The 27,843-nt window shown below is 47.0% G+C and overlaps 1 protein-coding gene across 3 annotated transcripts in view; it reads left to right on the top strand.

The window, feature by feature from the left end:
- Positions 1-27,843, top strand: part of LOC134929164 (oocyte zinc finger protein XlCOF6-like) — a 130,166-nt gene that overhangs the window by 27,085 nt on the left and 75,238 nt on the right. For all 3 annotated transcript variants that reach the window (XM_063924935.1, XM_063924937.1, XM_063924936.1), the window contains exon 4: positions 10,720-10,971. In XM_063924935.1, coding sequence (XP_063781005.1) covers positions 10,720-10,971 — 252 coding nt within the window. The remainder of the gene's footprint in view (positions 1-10,719; positions 10,972-27,843) is intronic.

Raw genomic sequence — 27,843 nt, 5'->3', positions numbered from 1 at the left:
TGAAAATGTGTTCCATGGTGTGAGGCCAGGAAGGCTCCACGGAAGAATTTCAACTAGGTTAATTCCTACATTTCCTGCAAACAGGAGTGTATATGGGTCTCAAATTGGGGTCCATTAAGGTTCAAATTTCGACCGGTCGATTTTCTTCCAGAAAGAAATTGGCTTCAGTTCCTGAAGTCCAGAAGTTGTTAAGGGAGTACTGCATATACAACCCCCTTTTGATGTCTCCAGTGGCACTGGGCGATCTCAACGTAGTTTGGGATTCCTAAAATCACATTGGTTTAAACAACTCAAATCTGTGGATTTGATATATCTCACATGGAAAGCGACCATGCTGTTGGTCCTGGCCTCGGCCAGGTGAGTGTCAGAATTGGCGGCTTTATCTCACAAAGCCATATCTGATTGTCCATTCGGACAGAGCAAAGCTGTGGACTCGTCCCCAGTTTCTCCCTAAGGTGGTGTCAGCGTTTCACCTGAACCAGCTTATTGTGGTACCTGCGGCTACTAGGGACTTGGAGGACTCCAAGTTGCTGGATGTTGTCAGGGCCCTGAAAATATAGTTTCCAGGTCGGCTGGAGTCAGGAAATCTGACTTGCTGTTTATCCTGTATGCACCCAACAAGCTGGGTGCTCCTGCTTCTAAGCAGACTATTGCTCGTTGGATTTGTAGTACAATTCAGCTTGCACATTCTGTGGCAGGCTTGCCACAGCAAAAAAATATGTAAATGCCCATTCCACAAGGAAGGTGGGCTCATCTTGGGCGGCTGCCCGAGGGGTCTCGGCATTACAACTCTGCCGAGCAGCTACGTGGTCGGGGGAGAACACGTTTGTAAAATTCTACAAATTTGATACCCTGGCAAAAAGAGGACCTGGAGTTCTCTCATTCGGTGCTGCAGAGTCATCCGCACTCTCCCGCCCGTTTGGGAGCTTTGGTATAATCCCCATGGTCCTTTCAGGAACCCCAGCATCCACTAGGACGATAGAGAAAATAAGAATTTACTTACCGATAATTCTATTTCTCGGAGTCCGTAGTGGATGCTGGGCGCCCATCCCAAGTGCGGATTATTCTGCAATACTTGTACATAGTTATTGTTACAAAAATCGGGTTATTGTTGTAGGAAGCCGTCTTTCAGAGGCTCCTTTTGTTATCATACTGTTAACTGGGTTTAGATCACAAGTTGTACGGTGTGATTGGTGTGGCTGGTATGAGTCTTACCCGGGATTCAAAATTCCTCCCTTATTGTGTACGCTCGTCCGGGCACAGTACCTAACTGGAGTCTGGAGGAGGGTCATAGGGGGAGGAGCCAGTGCACACCACCTGATCGGAAAAGCTTTACTTTTGTGCCCTGTCTCCTGCGGAGCCGCTATTCCCCATGGTCCTTTCAGGAACCCCAGCATCCACTACGGACTCCGAGAAATAGAATTATCGGTAAGTAAATTCTTATTTTTTCCTGCCAGTATAAGTACGGACTGTCTGACGTGCCTACTTGGATGCGGTCACTCATATAATCCTCCACCATTCTTTCAATGGGGAGAGAATCATATGCAGTGACAGTAGACGACATGTCCGTAATCGTTGTCAGGTCCTTCAGTCCGGACCAGATGTCAGCATCAGCAGTCGCTCCAGACTGCCCTGCATCACCGCCAGCGGGTGGGCTCGGAATTCTGAGCCTTTTCCTCGCACCCCCAGTTGCGGGAGAATGTGAAGGAGGAGATGTTGACAGGTCGCGTTCCGCTTGACTTGACAATTTTGTCACCAGCAGTTCTTTGAACCCCAGCAGACTTGTGTCTGCCGGAAAGAGAGATCCAAGGTAGGTTTTAAATCTAGGATCGAGCACGGTGGCCAAAATGTAGTGCTCTGATTTCAACAGATTGACCACCCGTGAATCCTTGTTAAGCGAATTAAGGGCTCCATCCACAAGTCCCACATGCCTAGCGGAATCGCTCTGTGTTAGCTCCTCCTTCAATGTCTCCAGCTTCTTCTGCAAAAGCCTGATGAGGGGAATGACCTGACTCAGGCTGGCAGTGTCTGAACTGACTTCACGTGTGGCAAGTTCAAAAGGTTGCAGAACCTTGCACAACGTTGAAATCATTCTCCACTGCGCTTGAGACAGGTGCATTCCACCTCCTATATCGTGCTCAGTTGTATAGGCTTGAATGGCCTTTTGCTGCTCCTCCAACCTCTGAAGCATATAGAGGGTTGAATTCCACCTCGTTACCACTTCTTGCTTCAGATGATGGCAGGGCAGGTTCAGGCGTTTTTGGTGGTGCTCCAGTCTTCTGTACGTGGTGCCTGTACGCCGAAAGTGTCCCGCAATTCTTCTGGCCACCGACAGCATCTCTTGCACGCCCCTCTCGTTTTTTAAATAATTCTGCACCACCAAATTCAAGGTATGTGCAAAACATGGGACGTGCTGGAATTTGCCCAGATTTAATGCACACACAATATTGCTGGCGTTGTCCGATGCCACAAATCCACAGGAGAGTCCAATTGGGGTAAGCCATTCTGCGATGATCTTCCTCAGTTGCCGTAAGAGGTTTTTAGCTGTGTGCGTATTCTGGAAAGCGGTGATACAAAGCGTAGCCTGCCTAGGAAAGAGTTGGCGTTTGCGAGATGCTGCTACTGGTGCCGCCGCTGCTGTTCTTGCAGCGGGAGTCCATACATCTACCCAGTGGGCTGTCACAGTCATATAGTCCTGAGCCTGCCCTGCTCCACTTGTCCACATGTCCGTGGTTAAGTGGACATTGGGTACAACTGCATTTTTTAGGACACTGGTGAGTCTTTTTCTGAGGTCTGTGTACATTTTCGGTATCGCCTGCCTAGAGAAATGGAACCTAGATGGTATTTGGTACCGGGGACACAGTACCTCCAACAAGTCTCTAGTTGGCTCTGCAGTAATGATGGATACCGGAACCACGTTTCTCACCGCCCAGGATGCCAAGGCCTCAGTTATCCGCTTTGCAGCAGGATGACTGCTGTGATATTTCATCTTCCTCGCAAAGGACTGTTGGACAGTCAATTGCTTGGTGGAAGTAGTAAAAGTGGTCTTACGAGTACGACTTCCCCTCTGGGATGACCATCGACTCCCAGCAGCAACAACAGCAGCGCCAGCACCAGTAGGCGTTACACGCAAGGATGCATCGGAGGAATCCCAGGCAGGAGAGGACTCGTCAGAATTGCCAGTGACATGGCCTGCAGGACTATTGGCATTCCTGGGGAAGGAGGAAATTGACACTGAGGGAGTTGGTGGGGTGGTTTGCGTGAGCTTGGTTACAAGAGGAAGGGATTTACTGGTCAGTGGACTGCTTCCGCTGTCGCCCAAAGTTTTTGAACTTGTCACTGACTTATGATGAATGCGCTGCAGGTGACGTATAAGGGAGGATGTTCCGAGGTGGTTAACGTCCTTACCCCTACTTATTACAGCTTGACAAAGGCAACACACGGCTTGACAAATGTTGTCCGCATTTCTGTTGAAATACTTCCACACCGAAGAGCTGATTTGTTTGGTATTTTCACCAGGCATGTCAATGGCCCTATTCCTCCCACGGACAACAGGTGTCTCCCCGGGTGCCTGACTTAAACAAACCACCTCACCATCAGAATCCTCCTGGTCAATTTCCTCCCCAGCGCCAGCAACACCCATATCCTCCTCATCCTGGTGTACTTCAACACTGACATCTTCAATCTGACTATCAGGAACTGGACTGCGGGTGCTCCTTCCAGCACTTGCAGGGGGCGTGCAAATGGTGGAAGGCGCATGCTCTTCACGTCCAGTGTTGGGAAGGTCAGGCATCGCAAACGACACAATTGGACTCTCCTTGTGGATTTGTGATTTCGAAGAACGCACAGTTCTTTGCTGTGCTTTTGCCAGCTTGAGTCTTTTCATTTTTCTAGCGAGAGGCTGAGTGCTTCCATCCTCATGTGAAGCTGAACCACTAGCCATGAACATAGGCCAGGGCCTCAGCCGTTCCTTGCCACTCCGTGTGGTAAATGGCATATTGGCAAGTTTACGCTTCTCCTCTGACAATTTTATTTTAGATTTGAGTCCTTTTTTTACTGATATTTGGTGTTTTGGATTTTACATGCTCTGTACTATGACATTGGGCATCGGCCTTGGCAGACGACGTTGCTGGCATTTCATCGTCTCGGCCATGACTAGTGGCAGCAGCTTCAGCACGAGGTGGAAGTCGATCTTGATCTTTCCCTATTTTTGGAACCTCAACATTTTTGTTCTCCATATTTTAATAGGCACAACTAAAAGGCACCTCAGGTAAACAATGGAGATGGATGGATACTAGTATACTTATGGATGGACGAGCGACTGCCGACACAGAGGTAGCTACAGCCGTGGACTACCGTACTGCGTCTGCTGCTAATATAGACTGGATGATAATGATATAAAAAATATATATATATCACTACTGCAGCCGGACAGGTATATATTATATAATGACGGACCTGCTGGACACTGTCAGCACTGCAGACTCCTAAAGTAAGCTACTAGTATCAAGAAGATAGAAAAAAAAAAAAACACAACAGGTAGGTGGTATACAATTATGGATGGACGAGCGACTGCCGACACAGAGGTAGTTACAGCCGTGGACTACCGTACTGCGTCTGCTGCTAATATAGACTGGATGATAATGATATAAAAAATATATATATATCACTACTGCAGCCGGACAGGTATATATTATAATGACGGACCTGCTGGACACTGTCAGCACTGCAGACTCCTAAAGTAAGCTACTAGTATCAAGAAGATAGAAAAAAAAAAAAAAACACCACAGGTAGGTGGTATACAATTATGGATGGACGAGCGACTGCCGACACAGAGGTAGCTACAGCCGTGGACTACCGTACTGCGTCTGCTGCTAATATAGACTGGATGATAATGATATAAAAAAATATATATATATATATATATATATATATATATATATATCACTACTGCAGCCGGACAGGTATATATTATATAATTAATGACGGACCTGCTGGGCACTGTCAGCAGAATGCGTTTATAGAATAAAAACACCACACGACGAGTGTTTAACTTTTTCAGGCAGACAATCACAATATACTGGTGGTCAGACAGTGGTCACTGGTCAGTCACACTGGCAGTGGCACTCTGGCAGCAAAAGTGTGCACTGTTAAATAATATGTACTCCTGCTACTGCTCCCCAGTCTCCCCCACAATTAAGCTGTGTGAGCACTGAGCACTCAGCACAGTCAGATATACATAGATGATGCAGCACACTGAGGCTGAGCACAGATATGGTATACTGTTACTGTGTCACTGTGTATCGTTTTTTTTCAGGCAGAGAACGGATTATATTAAATAATAATATAATAAAACTGCACTGGTGGTCACTGGTCAGTCACTAGTAAACTCTGCACTCTCTGAGTACTCCTAAGCTCCAGTAAATCAAGTGTCTCACTCTCACTCTCTCTCTTCTAATCTAAATGGAGAGGACGCCAGCCACGTCCTCTCCCTATGAATCTCAATGCACTGTGAAAATGGCGGCGACGCGCGGCTCCTTATATAGAATCCGAGTCTCGCGATAGAATCCGAGCCTCGCGAGAATCCGACAGCGGGATGATGACGTTCGGGCGCGCTCGGGTTAGCCGAGCAAGGCGGGAAGATCCGAGTCTGCCTCGGATCCGTGTAAAAAGGCTGAAGTTCGGGGGGGTTCGGATTCCGAGGAACCGAACCCGCTCATCACTAATATGTATACACTAGAAAAGATGCGCCTAAGAGGAGATGATATTAATATCTTCAAATATGTAAAGGGACATCACAAAGAGTTATCAGAGGAATTATTTATTAAAAGAACACAGTTTAGGACACGTGGGCAGTCGCTGCGACTGGAGGAGAGAACGTTCCGAACGCAACGGAGGAAAGGGTTCTTCACTGTTAGGGCAATCAGGATGTGGAAATCCCTGCCAGGGAAGGTGGTAATGGCGGACTCTGTAATTGGATTTAAAAAAGGAATGGATAAATTTCTGAATTAAATATAAAAAATAATAATAATAATAATAATAATAATAATAATATTATATATATATATATATATATATATATATATATATATATATATATATATATATATAATATAATATCCATATAGGTCCCGCACTCCCATAGAAAAAATACAATCAAAAAAGAGTGCTCCAAATGGGCCTCTGGGGAAGGTCCACTAGACATATACACATTTCCATGGAGTTGGAGGGGCACTCACTAATAAAGTTCATCACACATAATGCAAAAGTTCAATTAAGTTGATGGCCATAAGTCAACGTTTTGATTCATACAAGAATCTTCCTCAAGACAGGCTAGTACACAAATCCCTATTTATGTTTAAGATATAGTTTTAAAACTTCACCATGTCAAAATATAATATAGTGCAAATATGTGAATAACCCTCACTGGGAACTACTATCCTGTGGAGTAGTTTTGCATTATGTGTGATGGATTTATTAGTGAGTGCCTCTCCACCCCCATGGAAATGTGTATGTATGTGTGTGTGTGTGATGTAGATATATATATATATATATAAATTTGTATTGTATATTTTAAAACGGATACTTGAAATAAAGACTCAGAAGGCAGGTTTACAGTAAAACCGTGTCTTTACTAGCATCAGACACTGGACATAACAGCATGCACAGGCTTGGGCCTGGTCTTACAGGTACATAACTTAAACTGAACAAATAAAAGTAAATGTCTTATCACTTTCCTTGCTCAGCAGTCATTCTGCTGCCTGCAGGAACCATTTGCCATGCTCTCCTGGCACAGCCATCTTCCAAAGTTCCTGGCACTACAAAACTGTAGCCTATCAGGCATCAGTACACCGTGTAGTGGGTGTACGGGAGTTTTAAACTCCTCTCCTGCTTTTTTCTGATTTTTCACTTGGAGCTTTGCAATCCAGAAATCCCGGAGTTTCAAATTAATACTACAGGTGCAGAATGTGCAGGTCTTGTTTTCCTCTATCTATCTATCTATCTATCTATCTATCTATCTATCTATCTATCTATCTATCTATCTATCTATTCATCCATCAATCTCAGGCCTGGGCAACATGTGGCTCTCTAGATGTTGTGAAGCTACAAATCCCAGCATGCCCTGCCACAGTTTTGGCATCCCCTAATATCAAAATCTGTGGCACGGCATGCTGGGACTAGTATCACAACAGCTGGAGAGCAACAGGTTGTGCAAAAGTTTTAGGTAGGTGTGGAAAAAATGCTGCATAGTTAGAATGCTTTCAAAAATATAAGTGTTAATAGTTTTCTTTTTGTCAATTTAACAAAATGCAAAGTGAATGAACAGAAGAGAAATCTGAATCAAATCAATATTGGGTACTTATCCATTATGCAATGCTATCAGGGAGGCATCTTGATTAGCTCCAAATTTATTCTGCAGCAGGACAATAACAACCCCAAACATACAGCCAATGTCATATCTTCATCATAAAGAAGAACAAGGAGTCCTGGAAGTGATGATATGGCCCCCACAGACCCCTGATCTCAACATCATCGAGTCTGTCTGGGATTACATGAAGAGGCAGAAGGATTTGAGCAAGCGTACATCTATAAAAGATCTGTGGTTTGTTCTTCAGGATGTTTGGAACAAACTGCCTGCCGAGTTCTTTCAAAAACTGTGTAAGTCTACCTAGAAGAATTGCTGCTGTTTTGAAGGCAAAGGATGGTCACACCAAATACTGATTTCAGATTTCTCTCCTGTTCATTCACTTTGCGTTTTGTTAATTGATAAAATATAAACTAACACTTCTATTTTTTGAAAGCATTCTCATTGTGCAACATCTTTCCCACATCTGCCTAAAACTTTTGCACAGTACTGTGTGTGTAATATATATATATATATATATATATATATAATATATATATATATATATATATATATATATATTTATTCTGAAAAAAAGCTGTTTCTCTGCAGGTGTTGTATAAACTTGTTTGTCACAAAAGGGATTTCAGTCACCAAGAGAAAACCTGATGTGTGTACTAGAGGTAACAAACAATAATTAGATCTATTACAAATCCTTTGGGGGCACAGGCATAGGTTAGCCAAGAGAGTAAAATCTGAATACTAATTACACACTGATGTATTTTTAGCATTTGCTAGAAGCTTAATATGAAGGTAAACAAGATTTGTTTCCCACTATATCTTTATTTTATTAGCCATTTAAAATTCCGCCTCATTTTCCGTGTATTATTTCAACAATCTGTTACATGTTTACCCGTGGAATTAATATTTCAAACCTGATCCCACTGCTGAGAGACATCTGGGATGTATTTGTGTCATTCTCGTATTTAGTCCTACATATTTATCATTCTCTTAAAATATCTCCCCAAACCTTCCCCCCCTTCCCCACTAATTTTTTACATCTGTTTTTTTTTCTGCCCAGTACTCTATGCTCTGTTTTATTGTTTTGTTTTTATTAACCTTATTTCGTTTGCATAGATTTTTCTTGAACTTGTCTGTAAGTTCTTTAATTATCTTGAAGATGAGGGTAAATAAAATACAGGTCATGCATTGATATAGAAACAAAAAAGTACAGCATTGAAACATTTTGTAAGAAGGTTTAAAAACTATTAGAGAACTTAAGGTTCAGGAGATGTTATGTATTGTTTTTATAATCTAATACCTATATTCCACTGCCTTTAAAAAAAACTTTTTGCACATGAACGCACATCAGCTAGGGCTTTTGTTCTGTGGAAAATGGTCCTAAAAAAAACTGGGTCGTTCCTCAAGAATCCAACCCAAGTAGCTTGCATTGTTGGACACAGGTAGGATTCGGGTTAATGGGCAGTGTAAATAGGCCATCTGTTGTTCAGTGAGTTATATTTGATGCAAATCCGGTGAGTTCCCAACTCACTATTACATCCAGCAAGTTGTATGTTTAACATTGGAAACATTTGGAGGGCATGTTGTGATGGTATTCTAGCTGTAGAATTGGATTACATATTTCTTCAAATTTGAAACAGAATTGTGCTGCTTTTCTAAACTCAGACCCGATTACATTTCCCCCTCAGTTGAAAAATATAAAGGTAGAAAGGAAGTTGGGTATAGCTTCATGGCACACACATGAGCCATTGTGTACTGGTTGGGAAAGTACTGGTCTATATATACATTTTGTAGAAAAAAGTAATTGTCTTTCCCCGTGCAAGCGAAATGGTGTGCTCCTGCAGCAGACATGTTTTCTTGAAGGTATAAAACGGTTAGAGGAGCTAACAGAGTGTGAAAAGGGGATCATCGTAGACTGCTCAGTCAGGGCTATGAGTGTGGGAAACACTGCAGATGTTAGAAATCCACTGTGTCTTTTTTCATTTATGGGTGGAAGAAGAATGGTCATTGCAGGAATGCACCTCACCCCGGAAGATCCTAAAAACTGCAACCCAGGGACCAGAGGGTGCTAACCAGAGAGCTGCGAAAGAACAGGGGTCGTCCCATACATACCATTGTACACAAGTTCCAAATGGCCACCAATGTGCCAGTTTTGATAAGAACACTTCGTAGGGAGGTCCATGCACTTGGATATTATGGGCGAGCAGCTGCTCATAAACCACTTATCACGAAGAAGAATGCAGCCCAGTACTTACGATAGTGTAAAGCGTGCAAAAACTGGACAGTGGGACACTGGTGTTGAGTTTTATGGAGTGGCGAATCACGATTTACACTTTTTCAGATCCGATGGACGTGTTTGGGTTTGGTGATTGCCAGGAGAACCTCTGATGCCAGAGTGTACAGCACCTACAGTAAAGCATGGAGGTGGTGGTGTTATGCTGTGGGGCTGTTTCAGCTGGTTTGGTATGGGTCCACTAGTTGTAATGTATGGTCACATTAACTCTTTGAGAAGTATAGAGATGTTTTCGATAACTCTTATGCTCCCTATATTGTGGCAGTTCTACCGAAACAAATGTTTCTATCAGGAGACAATGCCACCTGTCATATTTCCAAGGCACTGCTAGACTGGTTTACAATAATTCGGAAACCCAGATGGACTGACCAGCTCAGAGTCCATGGGCGGGATGTAATGAAGCCCAAGTTCAGCTGCCGTGCAGGATGCCGTTCGAACTCTGGTGTTTCATTCTAAAGGAGCAATCCTGTACAAGGCATGGTTTAGCTTTGCACACGATTGCCCCTTAAAAAAAAAAAAAAAAAAAAGTCTGCAATTGACCGGCATCCTGCACGACCACTTTATTACGCCCCAGCCCAAATCTTAACCCCATTGACAACATCTGGGATGAATTGGAGTGACGGGTGCATTCTAGACCAACGCAACCTTTTTCAGTGTCACAGTTGGTAAATGTACTTATGGCGGAATAGCAAAACATAACGCCTGCTGTTGTCCAGGAACTTGTGGACAGTTTGCCAAGAAGGGTATCTGCAGGAATCAATGGACGTGATGGACCTATAAAGTACTGATGTCCATAAAATCTCATTGATCTATTGCTGTCTGTGTCCAGTCACTTTTGTCCACATAGTTTGGTACACCTGAAGATGGAGTTGAGGTGCTTGGGTGCTGTAAAAAAGGCACAGCTGGTGACGTTACCTCAGACTTAGGAAATTTTATAAATTGGCATCTTTTCTTGTATTCAGACTTAAAAAGATCTGACTTCTGTTCAGTTTCGCTTTTTTTTTTGTACAGTAGTCCTGCAAGATAACGAACATTAACAGATCATTTCTTTTTGTTCTAGGACACAGATGAAAGCCCACTTCTCAAAGCACAAAAAACGCAGACTTACTACATGTCAGCTATGTGATCAGAGATTCAAGAACATCAGCCAAATGAATAAACACCAAAAGCGCTTCCATCGCAAGATGAATAATGGTCAGTGTAAAAATGGAAAGCAGAAAGTAGAAAACAGCCACAGTGTCTTTGTGACAGGCGATTCCACTAGCATGCAATCTATGCCAAAGAGAGAATTCACTTGTGACACCTGCAATAGGTAAGCTTCAATTCTGTCCATTTTAGTTTTATTTAAAACAATTAGAAATTACACTACATTTTATTTTGTATTTAGAGGAGCTGGTATTATGGATGAATGCATAATATTGATAAGTGGGGTGTACGGGGATATTATGAACATCTAATCAAATGGCTTAATGAAGAAACAGCTTAATAAAGGGTGCTCCCAAGATGCACCATATCCGCATCTCTCACAAATAGATCCCAGCCTATTGTAGTGGGCTTTTCAAGTTTATAGTCCAATCAGCACACCAGTAATCTGTTACGCCTTGGTACAGTGTATCATTCTGTAACCTCATGTTTCGCTAATGCACCATTGGTATAAAATTTACATAAGTAAGACTTTAGATTATTTGAGAACTCCAAGTGTATAATTATGCAATTGTTATACTTTATTAGGTGTCACCAAGTGCCCATAGCATTGTTGAGATAAACAATTACAAAAACAAGAGTGTTCTAGAAGCACCAGAGCAGAGTGTGACACCCCAGGCAGGAAAGAGGAACTGCATAGGTTGTGACAGGTGCAGGGTGCTAGAATGGACTCTACCATGTCAATTTAAAGTACAAATGTGTATATGATAAAATTATAAATAAACTTCATAGTTTAAATAATTCAGTGCTTTATTAGAGATTAAGGGGTCTATTTACTAAGCCTTAGCTGGAGATAAAGTCGCTGGAGATAGCAGTTAGGAGCCGATTGGCTGGTACTTTAAGCCACAGGCTGTGTTTGAAAAATGACAGGAGCCGATTGGCTGGTACTTTATCTCCAGCGACTTTATCTCCAGCCAAGGCTTAGTAAATAGACACCTAAGACTTTTGAGCTAAAACCTAGCTCCAGGGCCAGTCCTACTGCTCTGTGAGAGAATCAGTGTAGAATTTAGCCACAAAGGTGGCTATACTGAAAGAGATCCGGCTGTACTGCCCCTTTGTCTGTAACTGGGTCAATTTTGTAATATCTAGAGACTTTTGTTGCAGCCTTGTGATCGCATTTACCAACATGTCAGATAATATACCATTTTCTCTGACGTCCTAGTGGATGCTGGGAACTCCGTAAGGACAATGGGGAATAGACGGGCTCCGCAGGAGACTGGGCACTCTAAAAGAAAGATTTGGTACTATCTGGTGTGCACTGGCTCCTCCCTCTATGCCCCTCCTCCAGACCTCAGTTAGATTTCTGTGCCCGGCCGAGCTGGATGCACACTAGGGGCTCTCCTGAGCCCCTAGAAAGAAAGTATATGTTAGGTTTTTTATTTTACAGTGAGACCTGCTGGCAACAGGCTCACTGCAACGAGGGACTAAGGGGAGAAGAAGCGAACCTACCTGCTTGCAGCTAGCTTGGGCTACTGGACACCATTAGCTCCAGAGGGATCGACCGCAGGACCCGTCCTTGGTGTTCGCTCCCGGAGCCGCGCCGCCGTCCCCCTTACAGAGCCAGAAGCATGAAGATGGTCCGGAAAATCGGCGGCAGAAGACTTCGGTCTTCACCAAGGTAGCGCACAGCACTGCAGCTGTGCGCCATTGCTCCTCATACACACTTCACACTCCGGTCACTGAGGGTGCAGGGCGCTGGGGGGGGGGGGGGGGGGGGCGCCCTGAGCAGCAATAAAAACACCTTGGCTGGCAAAATAACCACAATATATAGCCCCAGAGGCTATATATGTGGTAATTACCCCTGCCAGAATCCATAAAAAAGCGGGAGAAAAGTCAGCCGAAAAAGGGGCGGAGCCATCTCCCTCAGCACACTGGCGCCATTTCTCCCTCACAGTTCCGCTGGAAGGAAGCTCCCTGGCTCTCCCCTGCAGTCTGCACTACAGAAAGGGTAAAAAAGAGAGGGGGGGCACTAAATTTAGGCGCAGTATAACTTATAGCAGCTATAAGGGGACATAATTCAGTTAGTCCCTGCATTATATAGCGCTCTGGTGTGTGCTGGCATACTCTCTCTCTGTCTCCCCAAAGGGCTTTTGTGGGGTCCTGTCTCCTTTAAGAGCATTCCCTGTGTGTGTGCGGTGTGTCGGTACGGCTGTGTCGACATGTTTGATGAGGAGGCTTATGTGGAGGCAGAGCAGATGCCTATAAATGTGATGTCACCCCCTGCGGGGCAGACACCGGAGTGGATGGATTTATGGAAGGAATTACGTGCAAGTGTCGACTCCTTACATAAAAAATTTGACGACATGCCAAATGCGGGACAGCCGGCTTCTCAGCTCGTGCCTGCCCAGACAACTCAAAGGCCATCAGGGGCTCTAAAGCGCCCACTACCTCAGATGGCAGACACAGATGTCGACACGGATACTGATACCAGTGTCGACGACGATGAGTCAAATTTAATGTCCACTAGGGCCATTCGTTGCATGATTGAGGCAATGAAAGAGGTATTACACATTTCTGATATAAACCCAGGTACCTCAAAAAAGGGTAGTATGTTTGGTTAGAAAAAACTACCAATAGTTTCTCTGACGTCCTAGTGGATGCTGGGAACTCCGTAAGGACCATGGGGAATAGAAGGGCTCCGCAGGAGACTGGGCACTCTAAAAGAAAGATTAGGTACTATATGGTGTGCACTGGCTCCTCCCACTATGACCCTCCTCCAGACCTCAGTTAGATTTCTGTGCCCGGCCGAGCTGGATGCACACTAGGGGCTCTCCTGAGCTCCTAGAAAGAAAGTTTATTTTGGGTTTTTTATTTCTCTATCGTCCTAGTGGATGCTGGGGTTCCTGAAAGGACCATGGGGAATAGCGGCTCCGCAGGAGACAGGGCACAAAAAGTAAAGCTTTAGGATCAGGTGGTGTGCACTGGCTCCTCCCCCTATGACCCTCCTCCAAGCCAGTTAGATTTTTGTGCCCGGCCGAGAAGGGTGCAATCTAGGTGGCTCTCCTAAAGAGCTGCTTAGGAAAGTTTAGCTTAGGTTTTTTATTTTACAGTGAGTCCTGCTGGCAACAGGATCACTGCAACGAGGGACTTAGGGGAGAAGAAGTGAACTCACCTGCGTGCAGGATGGATTGGCTTCTTGGCTACTGGACATCAGCTCCAGAGGGACGATCACAGGTACAGCCTGGATGGTCACCGGAGCCTTGCCGCCGGCCCCCTTGCAGATGCTGAAGTAAGAAGAGGTCCAGAATCGGCGGCAGAAGACTCCTCAGTCTTCTAAAGGTAGCGCACAGCACTGCAGCTGTGCGCCATTTTCCTCTCAGCACACTTCACACGGCAGTCACTGAGGGTGCAGGGCGCTGGGAGGGGGGCGCCCTGGGAGGCAAATGAATACCTATTTTGGCTAAAAATACCTCACATATAGCCTCCGGAGGCTATATGGAGATATTTAACCCCTGCCAGAATCCGTTAAGAGCGGGAGACGAGGCCGCCGAAAAAGGGGCGGGGCCTATCTCCTCAGCACACAGCGCCATTTTCCCTCACAGAAAGGCTGGAGGGAAGGCTCCCAGGCTCTCCCCTGCACTGCACTACAGAAACAGGGTTAAAACAGAGAGGGGGGGCACTAATTTGGCGATATGCTTATATATATATTAAGATGCTATAAGGGAAAACACTTATATAAGGTTGTCCCTATATAATTATAGCGTTTTTGGTGTGTGCTGGCAAACTCTCCCTCTGTCTCTCCAAAGGGCTAGTGGGTCCTGTCCTCTATCAGAGCATTCCCTGTGTGTGTGCTGTGTGTCGGTACGTGTGTGTCGACAGGTAGGAGGACGATGTTGGTGAGGAGGCGGAGCAATTGCCTGTAATGGTGATGTCACTCTCTAGGGAGTCGACACCGGAATGGATGGCTTATTTAGGAAATTACGTGATAATGTCAACACGCTGCAAGGTCGGTTGACGACATGAGACGGCCGACAAACAATTAGTACGGTCCAGACGTCTCAAAAACACCGTCAAGGGTTTTAAAACGCCCGTTTACTTTAGTCGGTCGACACAGACACAGACAGGGACACTGAATCCAGTGTCGACGGTGAATAAACAAACGTATTCCTTATTAGGGCCACACGTTAAAGGCAATGAAGGAGGTGTTATGTATTTCTGATACTACAAGTACCACAAAAGAGGGTATTATGTGGGATGTGAAAAAACTACCATAGTTTTTCCTGAATCAGATAAATTAAATAAAGTGTGTGATGATGCGTGGGTTCCCCCCGATAGAAAATTATGGGCGGTATACCCTTTCCCGCCAGAAGTTAGGGCGCGTTGGGAAACACCCCTTAAGGTGGATAAGGCGCTCACACGCTTATCAAAACAAGTGGCGGTACCGTCTATAGATAGGGCCGTCCTCAAGGACCAGCTGACAAGGCTGGAAAATATAATAAAAAGTATATACACACATACTGGTGTTATACTGCGGCCAGCGATCGCCTCAGCCTGGATGTGCAGAGCTAGGGTGGCTTGGTCGGATTCCCTGACTAAAAATATTGATACCCTTGACAGGGACAGTATTTTATTGACTATAGAGCATTTCTATATATGCGAGATGCACAGAGGGATATTTGCACTCTGGCATCATGAATAAACGCGATGTCCATAACTGCCAGAAGATGTTATGGACACGACAGTGGTCAGGTGATGCAGATTCCAAACGGCACAGTATGGCCGTATAAAGGAAGAGGACTTGTTTGGGGTCGGTCCATCGGACCTGGTGGTCACGGCAACTGCTGGAAAATCCACCGTTTTTTACCCTAAGTCACATCTCTGCAGAAAAAGACACCGTCTTTTCAGCCTCAGTCCTCTCGTCCCTATAAGATCATATCTGCCCAGGGATAGAGGAAAGGGAAGAAGACTGCAGCAGGCAGCCTATTCCCAGGAACAGAAGCGTTTCACCGCGTCTGACAAGTTCTCAGCATGGCGCTGAGACCGTACAGGACCCCTGGATCCTACAAGTAGTATCCCGGGGGTACAGATGGGAATGTCGAGACGTTTCCCCTTCGCAGGCTCCTGAAGTCTGCTTTACCAAGTCTCCCTCCGACAAGGAGGTAGTATGGGAAAAAATTCACAAGCTGTATTCCCAGCAGGTGACAATTAAATTACCCCTCCTACTACAGAAAAGGGGTATTATTCCACACTATATTGTGGTACTGAAGCCAGAAGGCTAGGTGAGACTTATTCTAAAAATTTTTTTTTTGAACACTTACAAAGGTTCAAATTAAGATGAAGTCACTCAGAGCAGTGATAACGAACCAGGAAGAAGGGGACTATATAGTGTCCCGGGACATCAGGGATGCTTACCTCTATGTCCCAAATTTGCCCTTCTCACTAAGGGTACCTCAGGTTCGTGGTGCAGAACTGTCACTATCAGTTTCAGACGCTGCCGTTTGGATTGTCCACGGCACCCCGGGGTCTTTACCAAGGTAATGGCCGAATTGATGATTCTTCTTCGAAGAAAAGGCGTCTAAATTATCCCTTACTTGGACGATCTCCTGATAGGGGCATAGTCCAGGGAACAGTTGGAGGTCGGAGTAGCACTATCTCGGATACTGCTACAATCAGCACGGGTGGATTCTAAATATTCCAAAATCGCAGCTGATCCCGACGACACGTCTGCTGTGCCTAGGGATGATTCTGGACACAGTCCAGAAAAAGGTGTTTCTCCCGGAAGAGAAAGCCAGGGAGTTATCCGAGCAAGTCAGGAACCTCCTAAAAACAGTGCATCATTGCACAAGGGTCCTGGTAAAAATGGTGGCTTCCTACGAAGCAATTCCATTCGGCAGATTTCACGTAAGAACTTTTCAGTGGGATCTGCTGGACAAATGGTCCGGATCGCATCTTCAGATGCATCAGCGGATAACCCAATATCCAAGGACAAGGGTGTCTCTCCTGTGGTGGTTATAGAGTGCTCATCTTCTAGAGGGCCGCAGATTCGGCATTCAGGATTGGATGCTGGTAACCACGGAGCCCAGCCTGAGAGGCTGGGGAGCAGTCACACAAGGGAAAAATTTCCAGGGAGTGTGATCAAGTATGGAGACTTTTCTCCACATAAATATACTGGAGCTAAGGGTAAATTTATAATGCTCTAAGCTTAGCAAGACCTCTGCTTCAAGGTCAGCCGGTATTGATCCAGTGGGAAAAACATCACGGCAGTCGCCCACGTAAACAGACAGGGCGACACAAGAAGCAGGAGGGCAATGGCAGAAACTGCAAGGACTTTTCGCTGGGCGGAAAATCATGTGATAACACTGTCAGCAGTTTTTCATCCCGGGAATGGAAACTGGGAAGCAGACTTCCTCAGCACGACCTCCACCCGGGAGAGTGGAAACTTCATTGAGAAGTTTTTTCCACATGATTGTAAACCGTTGGGAAATACCAAAGGTGGACATGATGGCGTCCCGTCTGAACAAAAAACGGGACAGGTATTGCGCCAGGTCAAGAGACCCTCAGGCAATAGATGTGGACGTTCTGGTAACACCGTGGGTGTACCAGTCGGTGTATGTGTTCCCTCCTCTGCTTCTCATACCTAAGGTGCTGAGAATTATAAGACGTAGAGGAGTAAGAACTATACTCATGGCTCCGGATTGGCCAAGGAGGACTTGGTACCCGGAACTTCAAGAGATGCTTACAGAGGTCTTATGGCCTCTGCCGCTAAGAAGGGACTTGCTTCAGCAAGTACCATGTCTGTTCCAAGACTTACCGCAGCTGCGTTTGTCGGCATGGAGATGGAAAGCCGGATCCTAAGGGAAAAAAGGCATTCCGGAAGAGGTCATTCCTACCCTGGTCAAAGCCAGAAAGGAGGTGACCGCACAACATTATCACCACGTGTGGCGAAAATATGTTGCGTGGTGTGAGGCCAGGAAGGCCCCACAAAGAAATTTCAACTCGGTCGTTTCCTGCATTTCCTGCAAACAGGAGTGTCTATGGGCCTCAAATTGGGGTCCATTAAGGTTCAAATTCGGCCCTGTAAATTTTCTTCCAGAAAGAATTGGCTTCAGTTCCTGAAGTCCAGAAGTTTGTCAAGGGAGTATTGCATATACAAAACCCTTTTTTGTGCCTCCAGTGGCACTGTGGGATCTCAACGTAGTTCTGGGATTCCTCAAATCACATTGGTTTAAAACCAGTCAAATATGTGGATTTGAAGCATCTCACATAAAAAGTGACCATGCTCTTGGCCCTGGCCTGGACCAGGCGAGTGTCAAATTGGTGGTTTTTTCTCAAAAAAGCCCATATCTGTTTGTCCATTCGGACAGGGCAGAGCTGCGGACTCGTCCCCAGTTCTCTCCCTAAGGTGGTGTCAGTGTTTCACCTGAACCAGCTTATTGTGGTGCCTTGCACCTACTAGGGACTTGGAGGACTCCAAGTTGCTAGGAGTTGTCAGGGCCCTGAAAATATGTTCCAGGACAGCTGGAGTCAGAAAATCTGACTCGCTGTTTATACTGTATGCACCCAACAAGTTGGGTGCGCCTGCTTCTAAGCAGGCGATTGCTCGTTGGATTTGTAACACAATTCAACTTGCACATTCTGAGGCAGGCCTGCCACAGTCTAAATCGGTTAAGGCCCATTCCACAAGGAAGGTGGGCTCATCTTGGGCGGCTGCCCGAGAGGTCTCGGCATTACAACTCTGCCGAGCAGCTACGTGGTCAGGGGAGAACACGTTTGTAAAATTCTACAAATTTGATATCCTGGCAAAAGAGGACCTGGAGTTCTCTCATTCGGTGCTGCAGAGTCATCCGCACTCTCCCGCCCGTTTGGGAGCTTTGGTATAATCCCCATGGTCCTTTCAGGAACCCCAGCATCCACTAGGACGATAGAGAAAATAAGAATTTACTTACCGATAATTCTATTTCTCGGAGTCCGTAGTGGATGCTGGGCGCCCATCCCAAGTGCGGATTATCTGCAATACTTGTACATAGTTACAAAAATCGGGTTATTATTGTTGTGAGCCATCTTTTCGGAGGCTCCGCTGTTATCATACTGTTAACTGGGTTTAGATCACAAGTTGTACGGTGTGATTGGTGTGGCTGGTATGAGTCTTACCCGGGATTCAAAATTCCTCCCTTATTGTGTACGCTCGTCCGGGCACAGTACCTAACTGGCTTGGAGGAGGGTCATAGGGGGAGGAGCCAGTGCACACCACCTGATCCTAAAGCTTTACTTTTTGTGCCCTGTCTCCTGCGGAGCCGCTATTCCCCATGGTCCTTTCAGGAACCCCAGCATCCACTACGGACTCCGAGAAATAGAATTATCGGTAAGTAAATTCTTATTTTTACAGTGAGACCTGCTGGCAACAGGCTCACTGCATCGAGGGACTAAGGGGAGAAGAAGCGAACCTACCTGCTTGCAGCTAGCTTGGGCTTCTTAGGCTACTGGACACCATTAGCTCCAGAGGGATCGACCGCATGGAACTGGCCTTGGTGTTCGTTCCCGGAGCCGCACCGCCGTCCCCCTTACAGAGCCAGAAGCAAGAAGAGGTCCGGAAAATCGGCGGCAGAAGACATCAGTCTTCACCAAGGTAGCGCACAGCACTGCAGCTGTGCGCCATTGCTCCTCATGCACACTTCACACTCCGGTCACTGAGGGTGCAGGGCGCTGGGGGGGGCGCCCTGAGGGCAATATATGACACCTTGGCTGGCAAATCTACATCATATATAGTCCTAGAGGCTATATAGATGTAAAATTACCCCTGCCAGTATTCCAGAAAAAGCGGGAGAAAGTCAGTTGAAAAAGGGGCGGGGCTTCTCCCTCAGCACACTGGCGTAATTTTCTCTTCACAGTGCAGCTGGAAGACAGCTCCCCAGGCTCTCCCCTGTAGTTTTCAGGCTCAAAGGGTTAAAAAGAGAAGGGGGGCACAAAATTTAGGCGCAATATTGTATATACAAGCAGCTATTGGGAAAAATTCACTCAATATAGTGTTAATCCCAAAATTATATAGCGCTCTGGTCAGTGGCGGTTCTTGCCACGGGCAAGCGGTACTTTTGCCCGGGGCGCCGCCTTTCCGGAGGGCGCCGGCGCCATCCGGAGGGCGCCGCACCAGGGCAAGATCTGCCACTGTGCCCCCCGCAGTGCCCTGCTGTGCCCCCCCGCTTTGAAGGGAACTAGACGCGTAGCGTCTAGTTTCCCTTCATTGAGAGGACCTTAGTTGTGCAGTGCGCGATGACATCATCGCGCACCGCACAGCAAAGGTCCTCTCCATGAAGGGAAACTAGACGCTTCGGTTTAGTTTCCCTTCGTCTAGAGGACCTTTGCTGTGCGATGCGCGATGACGTCATCGCGCACCGCACAGCATAGTGGCACAGACACTAGGGGTCAGAATTGACCTCTAGTGTCTATGCTGTTCTATGGGAGAGACGTAATAACGTCTCTCCCATAGATCGAAGAGAAGAGAGGAGAAGAGCGGCGCCGCCGGCGGAGGGGGTCTGGATCAGGAACGGGGATGGTAAGTATACTTTTTATTTATTTTTATTTTTTCTTTCAGCGCGTTGACCACGCCCCCAATTGAAGCCACGCCCCCATATTTTGCCCGGGGCGCCACAAATCTTAGAACCGGCCCTGGCTCTGGTGTGTGCTGGCATACTCTCTCTCTGTCTCCCCAAAGGGCTGTGTGGTGTCCTGTCCTCAGTCAGAGCATTCCCTGTGTGTGTGTGCGGTGTGTCGGTACGGCTGTGTCGACACGTTTGATGAGGAGGCTTATGTGATGGCAGAGCAGATGCCGATAAATGTGATGTCGCCCCCTGTGGGGCCGACACCAGAGTGGATGGATAGGTGGAAGGTATAAACCGACAGTGTCAACTCCTTACATAAAAGGCTGGATGACGCAACAGCTATGGGACAGCCGGCTTCTCAGCCCGCGCCTGCCCAGGCGTCTCAAAGGCCATCAGGGGCTCAAAAACGCCCGCTCCCTCAGATGGCAGACACAGATGTCGACACGGAGTCTGACTGCAGTGTCGACGAGGTTGAGACATATACACAATCCACTAGGAACATCCGTTACATGATCCCGGCAATAAAAAATGTGTTACACATTTCTGACATTAACCCAAGTACCACTAAAAAAGGGTTTTATGTTTGGGGAGAAAAAGCAGGCAGTGTTTTGTTCCCCCATCAAATGAGTGAATGAAGTGTGAAAAAGCGTGGGTTCCCCCGATAAGAAACTGGTAATTTCTAAAAAGTTACTGATGGCGTACCCTTTCCCGCCAGAGGATAAGTTACGCTGGGAGATATCCCCCTAGGGTGGATAAGGCGCTCACACGTTTGTCAAAAAAGGTGGCACTGCCGTCTTAGGATACGGCCACTTTGAAGGTACCTGCTGATAAAAAGCAGGAGGCTATCCTGAAGTCTGTATTTACACACTCAGGTACTAGACTGAGACCTGCAGATAGTGCTGCTGCAGCGTGGTCTGTAACCCTGTCAAACAGGGATACTATTTTGCGAACATAAGACGTCGTCTTATATATGAGGGATGCACAGAGGGATATTTTGCCGGCTGGCATCCAGAATTAATGCAATGTCCATTCTGTCAGGAGGGTATTAGAGACCCGACACTGGACAGGTGATGCTGACTTTAAAAGGCACATAGAGCCTTATAAGGGTGAGGAATTGTTTGGGGATGGTATCTGGGACCTCGTATCCACAGCAACAGCTGGGAAGAAATTTTTTTACCTCAGGTTTCCTCACAGCATAAGAAAGCACTGTATTATCAGGTACAGTCCTTTCGGCTTCAGAAAAGCAAGCGGGTCAAAGGCGCTTCCTTTCTGCACAGAGATGAGGGAAGAGGGAAAAAGCTGCACCAGTCAGCCAGTTCCCAGAATCAAAATTCTTCCCCCGCTTCCTCTGAGTCCACCGCATGACGCGGGGGCTCCACAGGCGTAGCCAGGTACGGTGGGGGGCCGCCTCAAAAATTTCAGCGATCAGTGGGCTCGCTCACAGGTGGATCCCTGGATCCTTCAAGTAGTATCTCAGGGGTACAAGCTGGAATTCGAGGCGTCTCCCCCCCGCCGTTTCCTCAAATCTGCCTTGCCGACAACTCCCTCAGGCAGGGAGGCTGTGCTAGAGGCAATTCACAAGCTGTATTCCCAGCAGGTGATAGTCAAGGTGCCCCTACTTCAACAAGGACGGGGTTACTATTCCACACTGTTTGTGGTACCGAAACCGGACGGTTCGGTGAGACCCATTTTAAATTTGAAATCCTTGAACACATACATAAAAAAATTCAAGTTCAAGATGGAATCGCTCAGGGCGGTTATTGCAAGCCTGGAGGAGGGGGATTTACATGGTATCCCTGGACATCAAGGATGCTTACCTACATGTCCCCATTTACCATCCTCACCAGGAGTACCTCAGATTTGTGGTACAGGATTGCCATTACCAATTCCAAACACTGCCGTTTGAACTGTCCACGGCACCGAGGGTCTTTACCAAGGTAATGGCAGAAATGATGATACTCCTTCGAAAAAAGGGAGTTTTAATTATCCCGTACTTGGACGATCTCCTTATAAAGGCGAGGTCCAAGGAGCAGTTGTTGGTCGGAGTAGCACTATCTCGGGAAGTGCTACAACAGCACGGATGGATTCTATACATTCCAAAGTCACAGCTGGTTCCTACCACACGCCTACTGTTCCTGGGGATGGTTCTGGACACAGAACAGAAAAAAGTGTTTCTCCCGCAGGAGAAAGCCAAGGAGCTGTCATCTCTAGTCAGAGACCTCCTGAAACCAAAACAGGTATCGGTGCATCACTGCACACGAGTCCTGGGAAAAATGGTAGCTTCTTACGAAGCAAAATTCCATTCGGCAGGTTCCATGCAAGAACCTTTCAGTGGGACCTCTTGGACAAGTGGTCGGGATCGCATCTTCAGATGCATCGGCTGATAACCCTGTCTCCAAGGACCAGGGTATCTCTACTGTGGTGGCTGCAGAGTGCTCATCTTCAAGAGGGCCGCAGATTCGGCATACAGGACTGGGTCCTGGTAACCACGGATGCCAGCCTTCGAGGCTGGGGGGCAGTCACACAGGGAAGAAATTTCCAAGGACTTTGGTCAAGTCAGGAGTCGTCCCTACACATAAATATTCTGGAACTGAGGGCCATTTACAATGCCCTAAGTCTGGCAAGGCCTCTGCTTCAAAACCAGCCGGTACTGATCCAATCAGACAACATCACGGCAGTCGCCCATGTAAACCGACAGGGCGGCACAAGAAGCAGGATGGCGATGGCAGAAGCCACAAGGATTCTCCGATGGGCGGAAAATCACGTCTTAGCACTGTCAGCAGTGTTCATTCCGGGAGTGGACAACTGGGAAGCAGACTTCCTCAGCAGACACGACCTACACCCGGGAGAGTGGTGACTTCATCCAGAAGTCTTCCAACTGTTGGTAAACCGTTGGGAAAGGCCACAGGTGGACATGATGGCGTCCCGCCTAAACAAAAAACTAGATATTGCGCCAGGTCAAGGGACCCTCAGGCAATAGCTGTGGACGCTCTAGTGACACCGTGGGTGTACCAGTCGGTTTATGTATTCCCTCCTCTGCCTCTCATACCAAAGGTACTGAGAATAATAAGAAAACGAGGAGTAAGAACGATACTCGTGGTTCCGGATGGGCCAAGAAGAGCTTGGTACCCAGAACTTCAAGAAATGATATCAGAGGACCCATGGCCTCTACCGCTCAGACAGGATCTGCTACAGCAGGGGCCCTGTCTGTTCCAAGACTTACCGTGGCTGCGTTTGACGGCATGGCGGTTGAATTCCGGATCCTAAAGGAAAAGGGCATTCCGGAAGAAGTCATTCCTACGCTGATAAAAGCCAGGAAAGAAGTAACCGCAAACCATTATCACCGTATTTGGCGAAAATATGTTGCGTGGTGTGAGGCCAAGAAGGCCCCAACAGAGGAATTTCAGCTGGGTCGTTTTCTGCACTTCCTACAGTCAGGGGTGACTATGGGCCTAAAATTGGGTTCCATTAAGGTCCAGATTTCGGCTCTGTCGATTTTCTTCCAGAAAGAACTGGCTTCACTGCCTGAAGTTCAGACTTTTGTAAAGGGAGTGCTACATATTCAGCCCCCTTTTGTGCCTCCTGTGGCACCTTGGGATCTCAGCGTGGTGTTGAGTTTCTTAAAATCACATTGGTTTGAGCCACTTAAAACTGTGGATTTGAAATATCTCACGTGGAAAGTGGTCATGTTATTGGCCTTGGCTTCGGCCAGGCGTGTGTCAGAATTGGCGGCTTTGTCATGTAAAAGCCCTTATCTGATTTTCCATATGGATAGGGCAGAATTGAGGACTCGTCCCCAGTTTCTCCCTAAGGTGGTATCAGCTTTTCACTTGAACCAACCTATTGTAGTGCCTGCGGCTACTAGGGACTTGGAAGATTCCAAGTTACTGGACGTAGTCAGGGCCTTAAAAATTTATATTTCCAGGACGGCTGGAGTCAGGAAAACTGACTCGCTTTTTATCCTGTAGGCACCCAACAAAATAGGTGCTCCTGCTTCTAAGCAGACTATTGCTCGCTGAATTTGTAGCACAATTCAGCTGAAGCATTCTGCGGCTGGATTGCCGCATCCTAAATCAGTAAAAGCCCATTCCACGAGGAAAGTGGGCTCATCTTGGGCGGCTGCCCGAGGGGTCTCGGCTTTACAATTTTGCCGAGCTGCAACTTGGTCAGGGGCAAACACGTTTGCTAAATTCTACAAAATTGATACCCTGGCTGAGGAGGACCTTGAGTTCTCTCATTCGGTGCTGCAGAGTCATCCGCACTCTCCCGCCCGTTTGGGAGCTTTGGTATAATCCCCATGGTCCTTACGGAGTTCCCAGCATCCACTAGGACGTCAGAGAAAAGAGGATTTTACTCACAGGTAAATCTATTTCTCGTAGTCCGTAGTGGATGCTGGGCGCCCATCCCAAGTGCGGATTGTCTGCAATACTTGTATGTAGTTATTGCCTAACTAAGGGTTATTGTTGAGCCATCTGTTGAGAGGCTCAGTTATATTTCATACTGTTAACTGGGTGTAGTATCACGAGTTATACGGTGTGATTGGTGTGGCTGGTATGAGTCTCTTACCCGGGATTCAAAATCCTTCCTTATTGTGTCAGCTCTTCCGGGCACAGTATCCTAACTGAGGTCTGGAGGAGGGTCATAGTGGGAGGAGCCAGTGCACACCAGATAGTACCTAATCTTTCTTTTAGAGTGCCCAGTCTCCTGCGGAGCCCGTCTATTCCCCATGGTCCTTACGGAGTTCCCAGCATCCACTACGGACTACGAGAAATAGATTTACCGGTGAGTAAAATCTTATTTTTTCCCCCATCTGAAGAATTAAATGAAGTGTGTGAAGAAGCGTGGGCTTTCCCCGATAAAAAATTGGTAATTTCAAAAAAAATTACTAATGGCGTTCCCTTTCTCGCCAGAGGATAGGTCACGTTGGGAAACTCCCCCTAGGGTGGATAAAGCGCTCACACGTTTGTCAAAAAAGGTGGCACTACCGTCTCCGGATACGGCCGCCCTAAAGGAACCTGCTGATAGAAAGCAGGAGGCTATCCTGAAGTCTATATATACACACACTGGTGTTATACTGAGACCAGCTATTGCTTCAGCGTGGATGTGCAGTGCTGCTGCTGCATTGTCAGATTCCCTGTCGGAAAATATTGACACCCTAGACAGGGACACTATATTGCTAACCGTAGAGCATATAAAAGACTCAGTCTTATACATGAGAGATGCACAGAGGGAGATCTGCCGGCTGGCATCTAGAATAAGTGCATTGTCCATTTCTGCTAGGAGAGGCTTATGGACTCGGCAGTGGACAGGGGATGCAGATTCAAAAAGGCACATGGAAGTTTTGCCTTATAAGGGTGTGGAGTTATTCGTGGATGGTCTCTCAGACCTTGTTTCCACAGCAACAGCTGGGAAGTCAGCATTTTTGCCCCATGTCCCCTCACAGCCTAAGAAAGCGCTGTATTATCAGGTACAGTCCTTTCGACCCCAGAAAAACAGGCGGGGAAAAGGCGGGTCCTTTCTGTCTAGAGGCAGAGGAAGGGGAAAAAAGCTGCAACAAACAGCAGGTTCCCAGGAACAAAAGTCCTCCCCCGCTTCTTCCAAATCTGCCGCATGACGGTGGGGCTCCACAGGCGGAGCCAGGTACGGTGGGGGGCCGCCTCAAAAATGTCAGTGATCAGTGGGTTCGCTCACGGGTGGATCCCTGGATCCTTCAAGTAGTATCTCAGGGGTACAAGCTGGAATTCGAGGCGTCTCCCCCCCCGCCGTTTCCTCAAATCTGCCTTGCCGACAACTCCCTCGGGCAGGGAGGCTATGCTAGAGGCAATTCACAAGCTGTATTCCCAGCAGGTGATAGTCAAGGTACCCCTACTTCAACAAGGACGGGGTTACTATTCCACACTGTTTGTGGTACCGAAACCGGACGGTCCGGTGAGACCCATTTTAAATTTGAAATCCTTGAACACATACATAAAAAGATTCAAGTTCAAGATGGAATCGCTCAGGGCGGTTATTGCAAGCCTGGACGAGGGGGATTACATGGTATCCCTGGACATCAAGGATGCTTACCTGCATGTCCCCATTTACCTTCCTCACCAGGAGTACCTCAGATTTGTGGTACAGGATTGCCATTACCAATTCCAGACACTGCCGTTTGGACTGTACACGGCACCGAGGGTGTTTACCAAGGTAATGGCAGAAATGATGATACTCCTTCGAAAAAAGGGAGTTTTAATTATCCCGTACTTGGACGATCTCCTAATAAAGGCGAGGTCCAAGGAGCAGTTGCTGGTCGGAGTAGCACTATCTCGGGAAGTGCTACAACAGCATGGCTGGATTCTAAACATTCCAAAGTCACAGCTGGTTCCTTCCACACGCCTACTGTTTCTGGGGATGGTTCTGGACACAGAACAGAAAAAAGTGTTTCTCCCGCAGGAGAAAGCCAAGGAGCTGTCATCTCTAGTCAGAGACCTCCTGAAACCAAAACGGGTATCGGTGCATCACTGCACACGAGTCCTGGGAAAAATGGTGGCTTCATACGAAGCAATTCCATTCGGCAGGTTCCATGCAAGGACCTTCCAGTGGGACCTCTTGGACAAGTGGTCGGGATCGCATCTTCAGATGCATCGACTGATAACCCTGTCTCCAAGGACCAGGGTGTCTCTACTGTGGTGGCTGCAGAGTGCTCATCTTCTAGAGGGCCGCAGATTCAGCATACAGGACTGGGTCATGGTGACCACGGATGCCAGCCTTCGAGGCTGGGGGGCAGTCACACAGGGAAGAAATTTCCAGGGACTTTGGTCAAGTCAGGAGTCGTCCCTACACATAAATATTCTGGAACTGAGGGCCATTTACAATGCCCTAAGTCAGGCAAGGCCCCTGCTTCAAAACCAGCCGGTACTGATCCAATCAGACAACATCACGGCAGTCGCCCATGTAAACCGACAGGGCGGCACAAGAAGCAGGATGGCGATGGCAGAAGCCACAAGGATTCTCCGATGGGCGGAAAATCACGTACTAGCACTGTCAGCAGTGTTCATTCCGGGAGTGGACAACTGGGAAGCAGACTTCCTCAGCAGACACGACCTACACCCGGGAGAGTGGGGACTTCATCCAGAAGTCTTCCAACTGTTGGTAAACGGTTGGGAAAGGCCACAGGTGGACATGATGGCGTCCCGCCTCAACAAAAAGCTAAAGAGATATTGCGCCAGGTCAAGGGACCCTCAGGCGATAGCTGTGGACGCTCTAGTGACACCGTGGGTGTACCAGTCGGTTTATGTGTTCCCTCCTCTGCCTCTCATACCAAAGGTACTGAGAATAATAAGACGGCGAGGAGTAAGAACGATACTCGTGGTTCCGGATTGGCCAAGAAGAGCTTGGTACCCAGAACTTCAAGAAATGATATCAGAGGACCCATGGCCTCTACCGCTCAGACAGGATCTGCTACA

The sequence above is a fragment of the Pseudophryne corroboree genome, chromosome 5, assembly GCF_028390025.1.
Source record: "Pseudophryne corroboree isolate aPseCor3 chromosome 5, aPseCor3.hap2, whole genome shotgun sequence".
In the NCBI taxonomy this organism is placed as follows: domain Eukaryota; kingdom Metazoa; phylum Chordata; class Amphibia; order Anura; family Myobatrachidae; genus Pseudophryne; species Pseudophryne corroboree.
This window is presented reverse-complemented; position numbering and strand designations above follow the sequence as displayed.